Raw genomic sequence first — 23883 nt, 5'->3', positions numbered from 1 at the left:
TTCGCATTTTTCCTGCTACAAGTAATAGGCATTCGCATTGTACAAATATGTAAGTATTAATTGATGATTTTATAAATTGATATCTTTATATTCATTGTACATTCTTTTGAAAATATATAGGACAACTCAAAAAACAAAACAAACACAAAAGCAACAATTCAAACTCCTAGTGGACTTCATGGCAATACACCCAGATTTGGCCAAAGGGTTACTTAAAACACCCAACGCGAAAACAACGGCCAATAATTTGGAGTTGTCCCTTATAATCCTCCTATCAATTCTTTCTTCATTTAAATCGTCCCATAATGCTACAGAATCCATTTTTTAATTTGTTCAACAAAAATTAATCGTTAGCCGAAATTGTAATCGCCTTGTTTGTTTTGTTCTCTTTCTTTGACTTTGGTCAGTGATGCATACTCAAGCAAAAAATTAGCGAAAAATAAAAAAGCGACACTGTTAGCAATGCGATAGCGCTACAGAGTTCCAATTACCTTTCGCATCGCAATTTATTTTCGCATCGCACTGCCTTTCGCATCGCAATACAGAGTAGGCCCCCTGAGTATAATTATAGCTGCGTTGGTTTCGTAGATGGTTTATAAGTAGTTTTTAATTCCATATCACATAAGTTTGAGAAATATCAACCAAATTGTAGACCAAGGGTGACGTTTTTTGAAACGATTTTCATTCATCCTTTGTCATATAAGGGAAAATTACCATGAAATTAGGGCAACCCTGGAATATGTTTGTATGACATGGGTATTAAAAGAGTATTTTAAAAGGCTGTGGGCCTTAGCTCTATAGGTGGACTCCTTTTCGAAATATCGCCATAAAGGTGGACCAGGGGTGACTCTAGAATATGTTTGTACGATATGAATATCAAATTAAAGGTATTAAGGAAGTTTTTAAAAGGGTGTGGGCCTTAGTTCTATAGGTGGACTCCTTTTCGAAATATCACCATAAAGGTGGACCAGGGGTGACTCTAGAATATGTTTGTACGATATGAATATCAAATTAAAGGAATTAAGGAAGTTTTTAAAAGGGAGTGGCCCTTAGTTGTATATGTGAAGGCGTTTTCGAGATATCGATCAAAATGTGGACAAGGGTGACCCAGAACATCATCTGTCGGGTACCGCTAATTTATATATATATGTAATACCACGAACACGAATCTGCCATGATTCCAAGCGCTTTTGATTTCGCCCTGCAGAACTTTTTCATTTTCTTCTACTTAGTATGGTAAGTGTCACACCTAGTTTACAAAGTTTTTTTTTAACTTATATTTTGCTTCAAAAACCCAGTGCAATCACCATGTTTCATGGCTTTTTTCGTATTTGGTATAGAATCATTCATTTTTTCATTTTTCGATATCGAAAAAGTGGGCGTGGTCATAAGTCAGATTTCGCCCATTTTTAATACCAAGATAAAGTGTGAGCGATTTTTGCTCAAGTTTTCATGTTAACGACCGAGCGGAAGGACAGACGGTCGACTGTGTATAAAAACTAGTAATGGCTTCAACCGATTTCGCCCATTTTCACAGAAAACAGTTATCGTCATAGAATCTATGCCTAAATTTTTGTTCGACTTAGGGCATTCAAAGTATTCTAGACAAATTAAATGAAAAAGGGAGGAGGCACGCCCATTTTGAAATTTTCTTTTATTTTTTATTTCGTTGCACCATATCATTACTGGAGTTGAATGTTGGCATAATTTACATATATACTGTAAAGATATTAAATTTTTTGTTAACATTTGACTTTTAAAATTTTTTTTTAAAAAGTGTGCGTCTTGGTCATCCGATTTTGCTAATTTATATATTAATTAATATATAGAAATAGGAGTAACGTTCCTGCAAAATTTCATCACGATATCTTTCTATCAATTTCTACACCATTTTAACAGCTAGAAGCTTCAAATTTCACCAAATACTTACGTATATAGCATATATTGTTGTCAGAGAAATCATAGAAATCGATGGTATATATAGTATCAGCCCAATTCTAAACCAAAATTCCGTGCGAGTTTTTTCCCTTCTCCCATTCCTCGTATTCTAAATAAAAATTCCTTGTGAGTTTTTTCCCTTCTCCCTTTCCTCCTATTCTGAACAATGTTCGAAAAAGCGGAAACCGGTTATGGGAGAAAAGTAGGTATTATGAATGTGAGGGAGATTTCTCTGCCATTTCATAGGAGTTTTTTCACTTGTTAAATTAAAGGGAATGCATCAAAATAGTTAAAGGAAACTGGTTCTTTTAAGAAAGAACACTTATTTGTACAAATTTGTGCTAAAATATGTATTTACATTCTACCACAATATTCTCACTGTTAATACGACAACAACTACAACCACAATATTCTTTATTTTAAGTCGAAAAGTATATCATAAGCAACGGTAGAGCTCTTGGTATACATATTTGATGCAGCCATCCAGAAATTGCGCAAGGATTTTTAATAAGACTTAAATAGATTTTGGCATATGACGAAGGACGAATTCAACTCAACTTGGCCGCCAGAAAATTGCTTTGCTGAATGAAAGCAGGCAACTCCGGCAGATTTGTGTTATGTTCCGCTGTTGATGTTGCTGTGGCACCAATTCATTACTCATTTCAGTGAATACCACATGAAATGCAATAAATACTGTGCATTGTTTATATTTTATTTCTTAATTTCCAACAAATTTGCAACAATAATTAAACTTTTCAATTTTTTAAACAAAATAAGAAATGTGCAACGAAATTTCAATTGACAAAACAGCTGACTTCGAAAATTCGAAATTCCTACTCCCCAATTATTGTTCTCCCTAGGAGAACAGAATTGGAGGAATTTTTCCGCGGGAATAAAAAAATCCGCGGGAACAAAATTCCGCGAGAATATTTAGAATTGGTCTGTATATAACCTATATAAACTGTCATTTGTGTCCCCTTTTTAACGGCTAGAAGCTTCAAATTTCATCATATATGCTTACGTCATATATTCTTGAAATAAGTTATTCATGGTCATTGTTTTTTAGCGATTCGAACGTTAGCAGAAGGTTTGGAATAAGCGGGATTTCTCAAAAAATCGTTACAATATCAATCTTAAAAATGGCTTAGGTATGTACATCTGTTAACTATATATTTCTTATCATATACACCCGATTATTTGGATTATTGTAATTTAGCCTCAAAAGAACGAAATTACTTTTAATATTTTTTTTGGGGAAGTTGAAATGTAATAAATTCCTTTGCTGTGCAGAACAAGAATTGGTTACTTTTTCCAATTACTGAGGAATGTAATGGAATTGAATATACCCAGCTCTGACGAATACTAACCGTCATTTCGCTTATTAATAAAAAATAAATGTATGCTTACCTCTGAGTCATATCGCAAGTAGTTAAAATCGTATTTGAATTTGTTATTTCATTCATTCTTCAATTTTACATACTTACTTTTCATTTCAGATATTGGCAAAAAAAATTTAAACCTTGGTTTTTTTCTTTTATTTTTGTTTAAACATTTGGTAAACACGAACTTTAGACATCTTACAACTAATACATTTGAACATTTGAATTAGTTTAAAATAACTACTTAATAGATAAAGTTTAGAGAGGAAGTTTTTGATAAATATGAGGTTAAAACACTGGAGCACTTAATTAGAAGACTAACACGAGTTGCCTTTAAAATATAAAGATATAAGATATACATATCTGCCTTTACATACGAAAAAGTTATTAAGTGGAGAAAGTTACTGACCGAAAAACTATAACAGAGTCTTATATAAGTAGCATAAAATAAATTAGCAAACAATATTGGCCCACTAAAAGTAATTAATACTTACTTATTTGTACAAATATAATTTTTATTTTATTTATTATAAATTTGTAAGTGAAATATAAATAGAAGTTACTTAAGATATGGTTGTTTGTTTAATTTAATATATCCTGTTTTTTTTCTCCACCTGAAAGCAGCTTAATTTAACATTTTACTATTAAATCTTATGAAATTATTTAAAAATATTATTATAAATAATTTTTTAAAACTATAGGATGTTGACTCATTTCCGTGGAATTGATTTAGAAAGCGAAATATGACTATAAATAGTTATATTTCAAATATATAAATAAAAGCAGGTTCCGTCAGAGCAAATATTTTATTAATATATAGTTATTGTTAGTTATATTAGGGACGATGAGCGTAAATATGTTATAGGTTTAAAAATATGCGATAAACGTATTTAAATACGAGATAACCTTGTTGAGAATTACTGCGCTGATTAAACAAAACAAAAATGAGAATACTTACAACATTTGATGTAAAGGAAATGTTTTCCTGGGAGATCGCTCAGCTGTGGAGTCCTCCCCCCATTCTCAGTTTTCTTTTTTTTTTTCAAAAACGCCTTATCTCAAAATTTTATTCAAAAACTCTTAGCAATTCACAAGGTATCCTATTTGTTGTAGGTTGTGTGCATTAATCAAATTTCATATTGTAAACCATGGAAACAACTCAAATCTTAAAATACATGAATACAACACTCTTGTGAATTGCTCATGACGCAATAAAACCAGACAGGTGAAGTTAGACCTACAACAACAAAAATTTTACGGCCCTTATAATACTGTCACGAAGTTGAAGGGATGTCAGAAAAGTAAATAGAACACAAGAGGAAAACAGAGAGTGAGAGTAATAGCGAGAGTTAGACTTGGAAGAAAGCAAGAGCGGAAAGAGTAAGTAGAAAAGCAGGAAGATTTACGGAAGAATGAAAGTGATAGGGAAATTTAGCCGATTAAAGTTAACTAGAAAATGCAGAGGGGAGAGGAAATAAGAAAGGCAGGTGGATAGATAGAGAAAGTCAGAACAATGTCTGTCGGGTTTGATCCTACGGCTTGGAGTATATTTGTTTTATTAAGGAAATATAGGCGTTATTTTTATGCACGTTACTCGTATTTTAGAAAAGCCTAATTGTAGTATTTTTTATGACACTGAAAAACTCAATCAACACTTAAATTTCTGAGGGCGAGTATTGTCAAATGCGACTCCATTTCAACTGTCTGGGTTATTGCTATGATTCAATCACAAGATGTTTGCTCGACAGACACATTTTTTGACAATTGCAGCCATTTTGGTCCCAAATCGAATTGACATCCATTAACTGTGATGTTTCTTTGCGAATTTTTGAAAAATATTAGTGGTAGAAATAGGAAGCAATTAGTTTACAAATACCCGATAAGTACTTAACTGCATAATTCCTTAGAACATTTATTTTAATTGTATGATGAATATATTAACTATGCCATGATCTATTAGTGTGGCTGAACATAGGTTTATGAAAAGTACGGACACCAAGGAATCGTGCACTTTCGTAAACCTATTAACATACGAAACCTAAACTAATTCAAAATTCATCGTTTAACGTCAAAACCTCGACTATTAAATCGTCTCACGTAAAAATGTCATTAGTAAATAATGGAGATGCCATAACGAAATGTACTCATTGGGCATGTTACCTTATTCAGGTAAAAGTCTAGAAGAGGAGTCTACTGCTAATACGCGTCCAAAAATATCGAGAGAGGTGACCTCGACACCGATAATCCTAAGGCGGAAGAGGAAAATTGTATCTCTGTCCGGAGATATTTGCAGTTGAAGTTGGCAATTTTTATGTGGTTGATGTAATGTTTTTGTGCAATGAAAAAGATTTGTGTACCAAGGGATTTTGCACGCATTTAATTTTGATCCCACCTTCTTGGTGGACCGGCCAGGGTAATTTTTTATAAGCTCGGCTGAAGGCCGCCAAAGCAACCCGGGGTAATTTTTCGGTTTTTCGTCAATATATTTTGAACGAGCTAAAATTTTGATTTCCGCCTTCGAATTATTGTTATCGAGGTCAATACACGTCTTTTGATATTTCTCCCGATATTTATGGGCGCGTATTAAAAGTCGACCTTCTGTTCTATTAATTCCGTATGTTCGGAACATTCGTCTCTATTTTAGAATTTGGAGAATCGGTTTATATTTGGAATATTATGCATATTCGGATCTCGTGAGGTAGTATCAAATGAACGTATTCCGAATATTATAAATTAACGGTTTATCCGGAACGCTTCCATGAATACTTAACGGAAAAAAGCTTTCCGAAATTTCAGAATAAAAAGGTGAATACTCCCTGTGTAGCAGGACCGAACAAAAGCTTAACTCTTCTGTCAAAGTCAAGGTAGGTATAAAGTTCTAAGACAATAAGCCATTTTCTTTTATTTTTATTGGAGTTAAGTAGGCTATTTGACCTATTTTGGTTTTCAGTGCAAATAAAACATTTTACTTCACTGTCACTAGTCACCCTAGCATCTTCAGGAGCGAGATCTATATTCAACAACAAAATCATTATACATATTTTGCATTACATTTTGAATTTTAACAATTAAACATTGAGTTACATATGACAAAAACAAAAACTAAAAAACTTACATCATTTGTTTATATTATTAACTAAAAAATTAATTAATTATTAGTACCGCGCGCATTGGGTATCATTGTCATACTAAAGTGCTTATAGGCATAGTAGGTACGCAGAGGCAATGTCAGCTGTGTCTTCCTTTTTATTGACTGTGTTTTCCCTTTGTTGTAATATTCGTAAGCTTTCCAAAGTGTATCTCGCTCTCCCTCGTTTGTTTTTGTCCAATATTTTTGTGTTTGTCAGATCAGCTGGTTGTTGTGTGTTGTGATAATGTGGTGTTGCTTTTGTTTTCTGTATGTCGGCTTGGTACTCTGCTAGTCGTACTTTCAGTGACCTTCGGGTCGTACCGATGTATAGCTTATTACATTCCTCGTTCTCTTTTCCTTTGCAGGTTATTTGGTATATGACGTTGCTTTGTTGTAGGGGTTCGATGGGGCTTTTTGTTTGTGTGAATATATGGGATATAGTGTGGTTCTATTTATATACGAGAGCAATGTTTTCTTTGTTTTTTAAAATATTTTTGCGAATGTGTTCGGTGAATTTCGGTATGTATGTTACGCTGTGATATTGCTTTGTTTTGTTTTCAGTTTGTGTTTGATGTTGGTTTTGGTTTATTTTCATAGTTTGTTGTTGTAATAAACTTGATATTGTGCTATCAGGGTAGTTGTTGCTTTTAAGTGTTTGTATTATTTTGTGGATGTTGCTGTTATGGAACTGCTCATGGCTTAGGGACAAAACTTTACTTATGAAGTTTTTAGCAGTGTTCATTTTATAGTTTAGGGGTTGAGAGGAGTAGAAGTTAATCATACGCCCAGAGGAAGTGGGTTTTGCGTACCAGTCGAAAATTAAAGCATTGTTTATTTTGTATATTTTCACATCCAGAAAGGGAATGCAGTTGTCCAGCAAACAAAAACAATAACATTGTAAATGAGCTATTACATTAGCGCAAGAGAAAAACAACAGCTATCGTGCTCGGCAGCCAACGCTCCGAGACTCTACGGATTACCGAAAATCCACATGCCAAACTTCCCCCTGCGCCCCATTGCATCATCAGTGACTGTCCCGTGCTACCACTTATCCAAGTATATAGAAAATACAATGAAAGCCATAATAAGCGAAGAGTATAACGTAAGAAGTGCGTTTGATTTGGAAGAGAGACTTAAAGGCATGCGGGTAAACAACGATGAAGAGTTGGTATCTTTCGACGTTGTCTCTCTGTTCACCAACATCCCAACGCACCTTGCTATTAATATTATAATGAAGAAATGGGACAAAATACAAAATGTAACAAATATCCCCAAAAACAAATTACGCGACTTACTCAAGTTTTGTCTGCTGGACAATATCTACTTTATGTATAATAACAAGATATACACCCAAACGTTTGGTATGCCCATGGGAAACCCCCTCTCCCCTACAATAGCGGACACCATAATGGATGACCTCATTGAAAACTCTTTTAATACATTAAACCAGCAACATAATGTACAAATTAAATTTTTAGTCAAATATGTGGACGATATATTTGCGATGGTCCGACGAAATGATGTGCAAATAATCTTAGATACCCTCAACAGCTACCACAACAAACTACACCTGACGCTTGAAATAGAAAAAGAAACTGCATTCCCTTTCTGGATGTGAAAATAAACAATGCTTTAATTTTCGACTGGTACACAAAACCTACTTCCTCTGGGCGTATGATTAACTTCTACTCCTCTCAACCCCTAAACTATAAAATGAACACTGCTAAAAACTTCATAAATAAAGTTTTGTCCCTAAGCCATGAGAAGTTCCATAACAGCAACATCCACAAAATAATACAAACACTTAAAAGCAACAACTACCCTGATAGCACAATATCAAGTTTATTACAACAACAAACTATGAAAATAAACCAAAACCAACATCAAACACAAACTGAAAACAAAACAAAGCAATATCACAGCGTAACATACATACCGAAATTCGCCGAACACATTCGCAAAAATATTTTAAAAAACAAAGAAAACATTGCTCTCGTATATAAATCGAACCACACTCTATCCCATATCTTCACACGAACAAAAAGCCCCATCGAACCCCTACAACAAAGCAACGCCATATACCAAATAACCTGCAAAGGAAAAGAGAACGAGGAATGTAATAAGCTATACATCGGCACGACCCGAAGGTCACTGAAAGTACGACTAGCAGAGCACCAAGCCGACATACAGAAAAACAAAAGCAACACCGCATTATCACAACACACAACAACCAGCTGATCTGACAAACACAAAAATATTGGACAAAAACAAACGAGGGAGAGCGAGATACACTTTGGAAAGCTTACGAATATTACAACAAAGGGAAAACGCAGTCAATAAAAAGGAAGACACAACTGACATTGCCACTGCGTACCTACTACTTATCTGAAATTGTAGTCACTGAAAGGGATTTTTCAATTTGGGAGTGTCAAAGATCTGTCATCATTGAAGAACTAACCTCTAGTAATTGAATCATCGGTTATTGCATCATTCGAATTGCCCATCAATTTTAAAAATCGATTGAGAAACGTCATAATCAATTTTTGTTTGTTTAAAACGTCTTGCCTGTGCTTAATTAAAATGTGCAAAAGAGGAAACGTGTTATGAGATAAGTCATTCATCAGCCGATTTTAGCCTAAGGCCCTTGCTGCTATGGCTTTATAGCTATATTATAATTTTAGCTTTTGAATAAATAAATAAAATACATACAAACATATAAGTAAAGCTAATATAAGGGTGTTGAAAAATTCGATTCAAAGGTATTAGACAAGTTATACAATTGCATGAATCTAGCCTTACAAATATTTTTCCTATGTTGTAAATAAGTTTCAAAATTAAAAGGTATTTTTTTTTCAGGAAAGCTCAAAATAGGACCAAGAAATTCACACTTTCGTTAGAAGGAGCTATATAGCCTCTAAGGGCGAAGTAATGGTATATCAATTTTTAAACTCTCCAGGTCAAATACCCAAGTTAAAATAAAAAATAAATAAATAATAGTTTAAAAAAAAACTAAAAAAAAACCCGCTTTTATAGCTAACCGAACTAAAAAATAGAAAATAATTTTCAATTAAAAATAGTTTATATAACAGTAGTAGAAGGTCAAACAATCATTTATTGTTAATAACCTCAAAATAAAATTATAATAAAATTTAAGTTATTAACAGAATAATTTAATTCACAGTAAAAAGCGTGGGGTGCATTTGACTACAATTCATATCTTTCCTCTCAGATAGTTGCCAATAGAATGATTGTAACATTCAATACCAAGCACCCCATGCTTTTTACTGTGAATTAAATTATTCTGTTAATAACTTAAATTTTATTTTGAGGTGATTAACAATAAATGATTGTTTGACCTTCTACTACTGTTCTATAAACACTTTTTAATTGAAAATTATTTTCTATTTTTTAGTTCGGTTAGCTATAAAAGCGTGTTTTTTAGTTTTTTTAAACTATTATTTATTTTTAATTTTTTAGTTCAAGTAATTTTAAAAGTTTTAGTCGAGAGTGATGAAACCTCGAAACGCCAGCGGTCCATGGATGAATCCAACCCCACAGCACCGAAAAGGGCCAAGACGCAGGGAGGCTGGACGCGGTCTTTCGCCGAAATTTCCAAGGGTCGGCACATCATTGGCATTATAGACGAGAGTAGCGAAGATGGCAGGATCCCGAAACAACAGTGGAAGTGGATCGAGGCCGCGCTCGCTACGGTGGCCGTTAAGGTTAAGAAAGACAACCCTGGTCCTACGCCATCTTGCACCGATGCAGGGTGGTTCCAGGGCAATGTCAAGCTAATTGCGTGTGACGACGCCAGGTCGATAAACCTCTATAGGGCCGCCGTCACGGTGATAGGGGTGGTATATCCGGGCGCGCGCCACACGGTAGTGGAGGCGCGTGATATCCCCTCACGACCAAGGGCTAGAGCCTGGGTTCCAGTGACGCCAACGGACCCAGCTGACATCCTGGACCTTATGGCTGTTGACCTTATGTCACCACAACATGACATTAATGCATTGTCATCGAGCCTTGATACGTGTGCAAAGTTTCAATCAAACTTATGGCCTTTCAAAGTGGTAATAACGCCAATTGACCTTATGGCCGTTGACCTTATGTCACCACATCATCACATTAATGCATTGTCATCGATCCTTGATACGTGTGCAAAGTTTCAATCAACCTTATGGCCTTTCAAAGTGGTAATAACGCCAATTGACCTTATGGCCGTTGACCTTATGTCACCGGACCATCACATTAATGCATTGTCATTGAGCCTTGATACGTGTGCAAAGTTTCAATCAAACTTATGGCCATTCAAAGTGGTAATAAGGCCAATTGACCTTATGTCACCAAAACACCACATTAATGCATTGTCATCGGTCCCTGATACGTATGCAAAGTTTCAAATTAATTAGACTTCTAGAAACCGGTGAAAATTAAGCTCAAAAATTCCGTTACATACAGGCCAAGCTAATAAAAGCGTGTTAAAAACACATTTCAGCTGTATCTGCGAGATAGATCGTTCTTCAACCGAATTCTGAGATAGTTAAACTTATGGCCATTCAAAGTGGTAATAAGGCCAATTGACCTTATGGCCGTTGACCTTATGTCACCGCACCATCACATTAATGCATTTTCATCGATCCTTGATACGTGTGCAAAGTTTCAATCAACCTTATGGCCTTTCAAAGTGGTAATAACGCCAATTGACCTTATGGCCGTTGACCTTATGTCACCGGACCATCACATTAATGCATTGTCATTGAGCCTTGATACGTGTGCAAAGTTTCAATCAAACTTATGGCCATTCAAAGTGGTAATAAGGCCAATTGACCTTATGGCCGTTGACCTTATGTCACCAAAACACCACATTAATGCATTGTCATCGGTCCCTGATACGTATGTAAAGTTTCAAATTAATCAGACTTCTAGAAACCGGTGAAAATTAAGCTCAAAAATTCCGTTACATACAGGCCAAGCTAATAAAAGCGTTTTAAAAACACATTTCAGCTGTATCTGCGAGATAGATCGTTCTTCAACCGAATTCTGAGATAGTTGTTTTTGAAACAAATTCTGAGAAAGTGCGTTCTACACAGGTTTTCTGAGATAGGGCGTTTATGAAACGGCAGCTGAGATAGTTACAATCCAATCAACTGTCGATATATGGAATATTCAAATGGACAAAACTGACCGACCTAGCTGTGTTTTGAATTTAACTTTTATAATGAAGCTGTATTTAAAATTGGAATTATATCTGTTTACAATGAAATATGCGTCATATTCACATACGATCTCCACGAAATTTATATGCAGTTTTTCATTTCATAAAAATTTAATATTTTTTTTATAATTTTGAATAAACTTTCCATTTACAACTTCAGTGCTTATATATATTCAATACATTAACAGGCTTAAGCATTTGTTATTAAAGTAGTAATAAATATTAATCATTGGCAAGCAAATATTTTGTATCTAAAAATATTTTACGAAATTAGTATATTAAAAGTAATAGGTAGTATTTAATAAACACTTTTCCTTAGTTAAATATCAAAACTAAAATTAAAGTTTTTTAAGTATTTTTAGAAGTAATAGGCGTGATTCCATCTCAAATTGAAATCGAGCAGCTTCGATTTGAACAAATTTTCGTAAAAAACAATTTTTGAGACCTACTATGAAAAGTGCTGCCAGTTAAACAGCATTTTCAAATCTGATAGTGAAAAAATATCGCTTTATTTCAGAATTTTATTAAAAATCATCTTCAGATTTTATTCAAAAACTACCCATTTCAGAATTTGTTTCAAAAACCTACATACATACATTTTCAGATGAAATAGAGAGTGGTTGAAACAAAGTTCGAGACTCAGTCCAATTATTCGACCAAATTCAGAAAGTTTTTGAACAAAATATGAAGGTTGTTTTAAATAATTGTTCTGAGATAAGGCGACTTTGAAAGCCAACCGGCATAGCCGATATTTTTTTCCGCAATGTGGAAAACAAAAATTTCGGAAACTATTGAAAAATATGACTTTAACAGACAGGTCTAACTTTTTTCCGATAATTAAAAGAAATGAATGGATTGCTTAACAAAAACTGTGTAACCGAATATCGAAAACGTTTTCGAAAATTCGAGGAATTTTCAAATATTGTGAAAATTTCCAAAATTTTATTAAAAAACGTATTGTTCTATGCTATTTTGTGACCCAAATGACTATGTTCGGAGGAAAATAAGTTGTCAAAAATCATTGCGAGTTCTGAGACTGCGAACTTCTATTTAGTCAGACTAAAATGGATCGGACTACAAAACTGTATATATACAAAATAACCCGAAATTCTATACAAAAGTTGGGAAATTTTCAAGATTTTTGAAAGCATTCCGAATTTTCTAATTTTTTCGTAAACGTTTTCGAAATTGGTTTAGATGGTCGTTTCATGATTAATACAGTTTTTTATTACAAAAATAAGTGATAAGCTATAAAAGTAGTTTTTGCTTTTTTATAATAGACGGTATTTTATATATTACTTCTAATTGCTGTTTTTATGTACAGATCCCTTTTTCGCTCTTATTTGGAATCCAAAATTATTTTTGGTTGTAAAGATGGGAATTCATGTTATCAGCCAACTTAAGGCATTATTAGTCGTAGTGCTTTTGTTTATCTATATTTTGTTAAAATAATTTCTTAAAAATAAACGATTGTGAGCACACAAAGAAATCTATTTGTACTATGGCTTGTGAATATATGATTAGAACCAACACTGCATTACCGGCAGTTGCTAACATTCGCCAGATGGCTTGCACTGCCATTGTTTTTATTGATAGATGATTGATTGATAGAACAGCTGATTTCTGTTGATATTTGATATGAGACTTTTATATGTGTTGCGCAAGATGCGCAGTTTGAAAAAACTGAAATTTAACATTTTAACTGCTTCGTCGACTGAGTGGAATATCATTTTTCCACGATTTCAGGTCGCAAGACGTCGTTAGGAAAAATAGTTTTACACTGAGTTTGTTAGAAATTCAATGTATGAAAAGGCATTTAGAGCTTGAGCGATTCCGATTTATTTGCTCAGATAGCTAGTTTTTGAAACATTTCTTGCTCTGGAGATTTCGTAGGTTTTTTGAGGAACAGTGTGCTCCAAAAAAATTAAATGGGTAATACAGAAATTTGCTTATTTAGGACGGTTTTGAACTGGCAGCTGACTACTTTATACACATGAAAGTTCATCAACTCGTCCAAATCGAAAGACATTAATTTTAAACATTTGCCGGTTTCAGATGGATTTCCCCATAATATAAGCAATAACTTTTCTACCAATAAGTTTTAATAAAAGCAAAATCCAACTTACAAGTAATTACTTAAAACTAATTTGCCTCATTGTTGTTAAATTACCAGCTATTACTTAGTTTTAGAAAACTTTTCACTTAAGCATAAGTAGGTACAATTAAATATTAAGTATTCTTCACTGTGGCAGCAATTATTTTCTTTGTTTATTTACAATGTTAATGTTTAAAAAATGAAATGGATTTTTGAAAGTAGGAAACGGCCAGTTTTGCAATAAAGGTGGACTTTACTACTCTCGAAAAAAGCAGCTCAAACTTTATTTCTAAAACTATATAGTTTTTAAAATTTTAATATTATATAAGTATATATGCGTGTACGTGTGTTTATTAGTAAGTGAGTGAGGTTATTATTTTAAGGCCTGCTATTCTAAATGATTGAACTTTGCTGTTATGATTAGTAGATTTCATTTCTTATATTTTAAGGCACAAAATTTACATTTAGATATTAGTTTGTAGTTGTAATTACACGATAGTTTAGAATTCAAACATACTACTAACTTAATTTTTACAATAAACTGTACTCATAAATATACTTAATAATAGTATAAATTAAATTAAAATTTACAAATTTATGCTTGCTTGAATTACGCTGCTGGGGGTTTACCATGCACACGGAAGCGATAGAGGCATGTGTAGAGCGCATGGCCATGATTTGATTCGATGCGTAGCTCCACAATTTCATATGGCCGCTTTATTTCCTTATTTTGTACCGGAAAATATTGTAGGGAAGCATCATTATCCTCATATTCATACTTACCAAAGAGCACGGGCTCATAGTCCTTTTCATGCTCCAAGCCCTTGGTGGGAAGAAAGAGAGATAAGTAAAATGTATTAGACAAAAGTCGGTATGGGCTGCCATTTGAAATGTATCTCCCTTTTGCGTTTTAGGTGTTGGGTTCAGTTCTTGGGGAATATATTTCTAAAACGCAATAGCACGGAATAAAATCCGAATAACACCTGAACGCCCAAAATTCGCTTGAGCACAGTGAAAGGAAATTTTAAAGCCATAGCCATTGTTCGTCCGATATTCGGCAGGACGAAATGAATGCGTTTTATTCTACTATCCGTTCATCTTCTGAAAGCAAGTAAGGAAATAAATGAACACTACGGATGTATGTTCGCCTTAAAATGCGTATAAACGGTCATAATTCACTCCTATCCCGGAATAATTTATGCGAGAGATTCGATGCACAAACGAATGCGTGTCATACGATTATCAATTTATCTAGCAAAGCGGATTACTGACTTAAGATACAGATATTTATTTATCCTATGTCTGATCATAGAGAACAAGTAGCGGATAACAAATAATCGGATAGAGCGGATAACTAAATTGTATGGACATCTGAATAGTTTCGATGCTAAAACCTTTGTGGACCTTTCGATCCTGTTCTTCTTGTAGCTGCGCCAATAAAGACCCACAAATTGAAATTGTGAGGTTGAAACTGCAAGTGTCCTTGGACTTTCGTTAGAGAATATTGATGACAATTTGTGAGCATGGAGCGAAGCACTGCTAAAACAACAACAACACTATCAACAGTTACATCAACTGTTACGTTAACTATAGCTACTTAGAGAATCCGTATAGCCTAGTTTTGAACAAGACCATTTTCGCCGTAAATAAATCCTATGGATATCCAAATGTCAGAGAAAGCTTTCCAACGTTGTTAGACCTTGCGGATTAACTTCTATTGGAATGTGTGGCCTGTCAGGCCCGGGCCCAGACTTTGTGAGCCCAATAAATTCGGCAGGCCGTCTACCGCTCACTTCCAACCGGAAGGGCTAACTAATCTATCTTTTTGTTGTTCTTGTTGTTGTAGCGATAAAAACACTTCCCCAAGTTTACGGGCAGGGTTGTCGATGTCCCGAGAATGACTAAATATGATCACATTGAACCTTCTAGGCCTGCTAAATATATGTATTGTACATCCATATTTTTGACAGTGTTCCCCTCAGGTAGGTGAAGTTGACAATTGGGTTGAAGAAACTGTTAAGCCATAAAGCTTTGTATTGCGCTTATCGCCCCTTGAACTCGCTTAGCTGACTTGGTGCAATCGGACACTCCCAGACAAGCCTTCATCTCACCACAGCTCGGTATATAGAAGCAGAAGCGGTATTTAAGTACCGTTGGAGATATCAAAATCAAATCAACGAAACTGATATGAATTTACACAGCTCTGTTACATTTACACGTTATCAGAAAACCAACCAAGTTTACGCAAAGAATTCAGCGTCTTCAACTCGTTAAAACTCTTTCAAACTCACCCAAACTGTAAAATTTCTTGGCGCTGAATCAATTCGTCCATTTGGCGAAAGCGAGCGTGGAATATGCTCCAAAGTGAAACCAGTCACATAAACGAATGAATTAAGTTTCAGAACTGTAAGTATAAAAAAATACATAAATATATTTATAATAACAAAATGTACTCATACAGCACAAACTTACCTAAAAATCCTGGAAAGCCTTGGAATGCCCAACATTCTCCAGGTTGCACTTGCGGCGAAATGGCTATACGTGGCGTATTCGTGGGATACCATAACGGTATACCAAAAACTGAGATCTGCGCCGATTTTGTTTGATAATTTTCTGTGCAACGCGTTGAGAGAATTTGTCCGCCTGCAGACTCTAAAGCAAAATCAACTAAACCTGTTTTGTCTGCGTCATAAATGGCCAGCACCGATTTGACAATTTTCTGTACTTGCTCCTCAGATAACGCCGATGTAATTTCACCTTTTAATGTCACTGCGCTTTCGTTATGTTTAGCCTCAACCGCAATTAGCACCTCACGCTTCAGACGTTCGCTGATGTCACGCATTAACAGCATACCCGAACGGTCGATTTCATCGCGTATTTTATTATCGGTGCCTTTATTCAAAGCTAGCAAACGTTCTTCGAGATAATCTTTGGCAACAAACATATTTCGTACCCAATTCTGCAAATCAATATCTTCTAGTTGTGCGCCGGCTGGTGTGCGTTCTTTGAAACCGAGTATTTCCACAAGTGTGAGTTTGATTTGTTGATTTAGAAACTTGAACTGATCATCCTTGAGTGCCGCCAATTTACTTTCGATCTGAGCCAGCAAACCGCTGAAACGTTTATCTGCGGCCAATTCATGTTCCTGCATTCGTTTGAGTAAATCATCTTGCGTTCCCTTCAATTTACTTATCGACTGATGTAGGCCTTCATTCTCGGAGAGCTTATCGGAGAGCGCGAGCTTAATGAAAGCAATCTCTTTGTTTAGATCATTTATAAGTTGTTGTTGCCGTTGACTGATACTTTCACCAGCGCCGGAACCTTCACGCATCTTTTCTATTGCAATTGCCTGCCATTGCTTGCTCTCGAACGCCGTCGCTATACGTGCATCGACATATTTCGCCAGTTGAGGCGCACTTAAAATGCGCACTAAAAATTCATCTAAATCAATGCGTTCCAGCAGCAGGGTATAAAATTTGTGTTCATGCAATTCCATGTGCTCAGTTATTAGCCGCTTGATATCTGCCAAATTTTCACTTGACAACGGCACAGGACGTTCAGCCCATCCGCTAGCTTCGAGCCGTAAGCGCACGAGCTCAGCCAATCGCAACACTTCCGCTTCACTAAACTCAGCCAATTTCACGTAAGCTTTATCTTGTTGTTTTTCTAACGCTAAACGCTCTAAATTTTCACGCATCAATTGCACTATTAATTTGATTTGCCCTGGACTCAATTCATCTACGCGCGCCGTTTGTACGCGTTTTTCTTTCTCAAATTTCACATTGATCAGCTGTTGCACATAACTGTTTACGTGATTTAAAATATTCTCATACTCTTCTGCGGTTAGAGCTTTTTGTAAGCGTTGTTCGATATTGTGTAGCTGTGCCTCACCATCGCCGCTACCAGCACCAGCTCCACCTACATAACTGCCATAAAATTGATTGAACGTGGTTTTGACGTTAACGGGTAGTTCGAGAACATAGCCTTTAAACGAGTTTCCAGTTGTATATAACGCGCTCTGCCAGCTGGCAAGTAGTGAGAGAGGCACCAGAGCCTCGCTGCGTGGAAGATAGTATGCGCGCTCTTCTTCGCTGAGCAACCACCAAGCTGAAATTGTTAAGAAAAATGAATATATGATTTAATTAATTCTTCTGTCGTTACAATTCGATTCGCAACCATATAAAGACCATACATATTGCTCATGAATAGGGAACAAGGACGGTTGAACTTGAATTTGGTGAAGTCTTGAGGTAGTCCGACATCCCCACGCAATTCACCAAGTAAATCGTCTGTGAAGCAACGTGGGAATTGGGTTGACTGAGGCATAATGTACCATGCTGTACCGCGGATATGTCCTCAGCCTAATTGTTGTGTTTTGACGTAGCTTTGGAAGGTTCGCTAACTTCGACCACCACCCATCTAATAGTAATCTCTGAGTAGTTGGTTTGGGTTAAGCGCCCATTTTCCGTGTTGTTGTTGTAGCGATAAATTTGCTCCCCGAAGGCTTTGGGGAGCGTTATCGATGTGAGGGTCCTTTGCCAGATACAGATCCGGTACGCTCCGGTAACACAGCACCATTAAGGTGCTAGCCCGACCATCTCGGGAATGTTTTATACGGCCACACTAAATCTTCAGGCCATCCCTCCCTCGCCACCGGAGCCAGAGTCTCGTCTGTTAGTGAAAAAGGATTCGCCGCGGATAGGTGAGGTTGACAATTGGGTTTGGAGAAGCTATATATTGCGCTGGCAACCTGAAGGGTTGCGCTACACAGCCCATTGAATCTGGTATTTTAGTCGCCTCTTACGACAGGTAACCTACCGCGGATATATTCTGACCCCCTAACCCGCATTTTCCGTGTCCAATCTGGTTAAGTAAAATAATAACCTGCCAGAGCTGGGTTGTGCCAGGGCACTGACGTTTCAGTTGTTAAATCAGTACTTCAATCTGCTTAACGGACACGTCCGCTAGGAGCATCCAGGTCTTCAAGGAAATTTCTAACAGTTTCAATAGAGCTGAAGCATAGCAGGACACGTGCACACTCCAGAGGTCTAGTTCTGATAAGAGTTTTACTGTCAATCATATAGTCTCATGTCTTCTTTAGTGGGTCGAGAGCTTACAAAATCTTAAGATGCCGTCGATGGCCTGTAGATCAAAGGTATGTGTTACGGCGGATCTTAAGATGATGTCCTCTTAAAAGCCCAGGAAGCAAGCTTGGGTTAAGCATTGTGTGATGGTCTGTCCCGGTTGGAATTGTCTTAGTATGTCATTATGCCCTTTAGAATTTACCTTTTTTGTCTATGTAAATGATATTGCGGATACATAAGGGCACAAACCGCAGCAGATTTGAGTGTAGTTTTAATAGCCTTCTAGCTGTGTCCCTTAAGTGCAGCACCCACAGTAGGAGGCCTGCCGGCCGACAAAGTCTCTTTGGTTAGTAAGTGCTGGAGACAAGTGACGTGAGTATTTTGTTGCCTGTCTGCCTTGCAGATTCCATTAGGCGTAAAACATGTAGGTCCTCCTTGGAGGTATATCGCACCTTCCATTTATTTTTTATGTTATATCATGAAATATTTCACTTTCTGACTGAGATCTGAATTCAAGAGTTGATAATATGCGGGCCTTGATGCACTACGACCTTTCATAAGATATATTTTGCTCTACTTTCAGCCTATAACCGTATGAGCAGGCTTTTATTGTTTTTATGTACCTCTTCCAGTCTTTTCGCTCATTTACTTCAATAGTGTCATAACTCAAAAAACAAAATTTTCCAGGAGAGCCATGCAAAGATTTTAACTGCCATATGTTGCGCATATAAAGGCAAATTTTCATTTTTATAGCACGTGGTAAATTTTTAACTGATCGCAAAGGCTTTTTTATACAACATAGATAATGGTATTGGGTACGTTTATATGTTATTAACTCAAAAGTCGTGTTTTTTGAGTTATGACACTATTGAAGTAAGTGAGCGTTTTGTTCTATATCACGCTTATCTTGAGGGACTTAAGGGTCACGACACCTGGGATAGTTTTTTTCGCAGTATACAGATGAGCTCTGGACCGTAGAATTCTGCTGTAGCACCCTGCTTGGCTAGGTAGTCTACTGTTCAGTAGCTTCATGTCCATGATGCTCGGGAACCCAAGCTAACAAAACCTTGTAAGACTACAATGCATTCATCCACAAGCTTAGAAGTTGTTGCGTAAGACTACAAAGCACGCAAGGCTGCCAAACTATCTTACATTATGAGGATACTCGTCGAGGATAAGCCTCTCCGTATACATTCGATAACCCAAACTTCTATTGAATGGATTTCTGCCTGAAAAATAGTGGAGTAGCATACTATTGGCATCAACTTTTTTAAGTTGGACCCATAGATACCAACAGGAGGTCATCATTTCGTTCTGTCCGTGAACCAGACATCTGAGTCAGGGTTGGTGTATACGCATTCCTTTCCTTGTTTCCCAAAGAGCTTTGTCCACCATGTACACCTCAAAGTTCCGTGAAATTCTGAGCGCAGGGGTCATTGCAATATGGGATTTTCTCTGAGATTTCTTACTACCCTAATATGGCCTCTCATGTTTCCGATCTTTGGTTCAAAAATATTTTGAAGTGGTAGTAGAGCACATGTTGACTATTTCTATAGAAGGGAGGTATTCGCAATTAGGTTCTAAATGCATCAGCAGGGGACATTATCATCGCATCCATCATGCAATACAAACTAGTCGATACAGTTTTCTTAATTTTTTTATTGCGGGTCGTCGGTGCTGCTATGTCTGAATTTAAGTTCCCCGCAGAGTTAGTAAAAGAATCTGCCAAATGAGGTTGAGCAACACCGCCAGCTACGTAAGGATTGGGAAGGGCCCTCCGAGCCATTCGAAACCAAGCGAGGCTTCAGACAAGGCGACTCCCTTTCGTCTGATTTCCTTAACATATTTCTAGCAGCAGAACTAATCCGTGATGGTACAATCTATTAGAGATATACTATATTATAAGAGCGTACAATTACTGATTCAAGGGATTGTGTAGCGCAACCCTTTTAATGGGTTGCCAACCCTATTGTCAACCTCAACCTACCCGTGGCGAATCCTGTTTGTTTAACAGCCGAGGCTCTGGCAACCCCAAGTTCTTCATGGATCTATGGGAGGGCGTTATGACCTAGAAGGTTTCATGTGGTCATATTAAATCTTTCCAGAGATGGTCGGGCTAGTACCTTAATGGTGCTTGTTACCGTAACGTACCGGATTCTGCATTCGGCAAGGGATCATCAACATCGATAACCCAAAGCCTTCGAGGAGTGTCCTTATCGCTACAACAACAACAACAGCGTACAATTACTAGCGTATGCTGATGATATTGATATTTTGGCCTGAACAACAAACGCGCTGTGAGCTCTAGTTGGTCTTGCGGTAAATATGGACAAGACGAAGTACTTGCTGTCGTCCAAGAAAGAGTCGACGTATTCACACCTTGGCAGCCACGTCACTGTTGACAGATATAAATTCGAGGCTGTGAAGGATTTCCTCTATTTGGGAGCCAACATTACCAGCAAAAGCAATGTCAGCTTAGGAATCAAACGGAAAATAACTCTTGCCAACAAGTGCTAATCCGGACTATTTGTTAATTGAAAAGTTATTTCCTCTCTTGACAATCAAAAATTACGCTATACAAGTCGTTCAACATACCTGTCCTGATGTTTGGCTGGAATCATGGATGGTGTCGAGAGAAGATGAGATGGTTCTGTCTGTCTGTATAATGATGACCTTTATGAGACTTACACATATTGACGATAGTGCAGCGAATAGAGCTCACAGGCTTTTCTGGCCACATCTTGGTATGCGAATGGACGAAGACATTCAAGGAAGTATTGCAGGCGACACCGCAGTTTTCAAGCAGAGGAAGAGGGAGACCTCCACTGAGTTGGGAGATGCAGGAGGAAGACTTACCTCCCTTGGTGCTCCCATTTGGCGTCAATTATCGCCAAACAGGGATAGCTGGAGTGACTTGTTACGAAACAGTCAAAATTGATTTGGCGGTTAAGCGGAAATTAATGATGATGAGGGTCGTTGATAAGAAAATGGGTTATTTTGTGTGTAGATTGAGAGATTTTGAATAGGTGCCTTCTCTACAAGTCTCTTTCTGCTATTCAGTGGACGAAGCATGGGGCATATGAAATCGAAGTGGTAAAGGATTTGTAAAAGCTTAAAAGTGTCTTGGACTGGTGTATAGCAAGCTTTTATAAATCCTTGCTTCGCTGGGGTCGCTCTTAGCTTACTAGCCTAACGAGGCGCATGTATTTCTTAATTGTCTTCTCGTGGCTTTTAAAAACATTTTTACAAGCTTGCCAAAGTCCACTGCTAAACTAAGGAAGTTTCGCAATTTCTTCCCGATAAAAAGTCCGGGTAAGTCGCAAGAAACGCATAGCTATTCTTGTAAATCAAATTCACTTAAAAATAAAAATTAAATTGAACTCATATCCTTCTTCATTAAAGGATCAAACCAAAAAATTAAGGCATCAGTACAAAATTAAGTTAAATACTTCAGGAGTATTCGAGGAAAGATGCTAAAGGGCTAAGGTTAGGCAATATTTAAAAAAAAAAAAGTAAGAACGAATTAAAAATTAACTTACTGACTTTGATCCAAATGAAGAAGGATAGAGAATATGTACAATGTTTTTATCTGTTTAAGCCTTTTTAAAATACCAAATCATTTACACCACATGTTTAAGAGTGAAGTAGAAGGCATACTCACCTAAATTTGGGGGAAATTAAGCTGCACAACGCTAACTCTTAACATAGTAAAACGCGTTTTGAAATTTCGTTGTTGTTTTTGTTAACTTTATTGTTGTTGCTTAATACGAACAAAGTTGTTTTCATTAATATTATTAGATACATCAAAATAAACGCGCGTGTTACGTACATATATATATATATATATATATATATATGTATATAGTATGCATATTACATAAGGATATGATTCAAAGATGAATGGAATATTTGAAACTGTGGTACATTTATTTAATAAAAAAGTATTGAAATGTTTTCAACAAAATCTAGTTATTTGAATTAAGAAATTGAGTTTTAACAAATTAAGAGATTGGTTTTTGAAATTTGACTTTTTTTCGACTTTACACTGTAAGTTTTTCATATCACGAGTATTTCTTTTTTAACACTTTCTTTAGGTAAACTGAAATTACTATTATTGCGTATTGTAGGTGTATGTATGGCTAAGTTGATGTTGATTACAGACTAAAATGCAGCTTGTTTCTCTATCCTTCTCCAAATGGTCAGCAAACAGCAAAAGCGCAGAAAAATTTATATATGGTGAATTTCTCCAAGCACGAAATTTCGGTGTATACATTTAGGCGCAAAAGGGAATTTGGTGATGGATTTGGCGGTTGAAATTGAATTTAGGACTTGTGTGTGAGTTTTCATAGGAAAGGGATCAAAAATGATGCCCGAAATGCAATGAGTTTTGTACGTTAAGAAATATTTAGGTTGCTTGTAATTAACTACAATATTACGTATTGAACGAAATTTCTAAACAATTCGTTAATACAAAACTAACATATTTTTGTACATTTGTTCTTATGCAAAATATAAATTAAAGACTAAAAAAAGAGATTGTTAGACTGTTTTATGTTATGAAATTATGTGGAAATTTGTTTTTTAACTTGTCTTTATATAAGCCAAGAAAAAAAAAAGTTCACTTAAACTTAATTCACGTAGCTGGCTATATAACCAAAGAAAAAGAGTTAAGAATAATAAATTATAAAAAAACGACTACGCAAATATATAGCACAAAATTATACAACAATAAGTAAAGGAAAACAACTATGTAAAACAAAAATCAAACGAGCTTTAACAAGAAAAAAAAATCAGAAAATCACAAAATATACACATTTTATCATTATTACTACATATTTTCCTAATGCAACGTATTCTAGTTGTGATTTATGCCTCTGTAATGATTCGTTGAATTAATATAGCCCCATTTGGTTCAAAACAAATTATTTGCTTTGCAAAATTTAATCTAAAATTACGAAAAATTTTATTTCAAATTATGAAAAATTTTATTTTAAATTGCAAAAATTTTAATGAAATTAGGTACGGAAAATTTAACTTTC

At 35.9% G+C, this 23883-nt stretch overlaps 1 protein-coding gene across 4 annotated transcripts in view; it reads right to left on the bottom strand.

Moving 5' to 3' along the window:
• Positions 1-9847: 9847 nt before the first annotated feature.
• Positions 9848-23883, bottom strand: part of koi (klaroid) — a 78927-nt gene continuing 64891 nt past the window's right edge. For 2 of the 4 annotated variants that reach the window (XM_067775621.1, XM_067775622.1), the window contains exons 5-7: positions 16233-17867; positions 16052-16164; positions 9848-14583 (exon numbers count right to left, since the gene is read on the bottom strand). In XM_067775621.1, the coding sequence (XP_067631722.1) occupies positions 14371-14583; positions 16052-16164; positions 16233-17867 (1961 nt within the window). In that variant the 3' untranslated portion in view covers positions 9848-14370. The remainder of the gene's footprint in view (positions 14584-16051; positions 16165-16232; positions 17868-23883) is intronic. The other 2 variants (XR_010951284.1, XM_067775620.1) reach the window with 2 other exon arrangements.

The sequence above is a fragment of the Eurosta solidaginis genome, chromosome 3 (genome assembly GCF_040869045.1).
Source record: "Eurosta solidaginis isolate ZX-2024a chromosome 3, ASM4086904v1, whole genome shotgun sequence".
In the NCBI taxonomy this organism is placed as follows: domain Eukaryota; kingdom Metazoa; phylum Arthropoda; class Insecta; order Diptera; family Tephritidae; genus Eurosta; species Eurosta solidaginis.
This window is presented reverse-complemented; position numbering and strand designations above follow the sequence as displayed.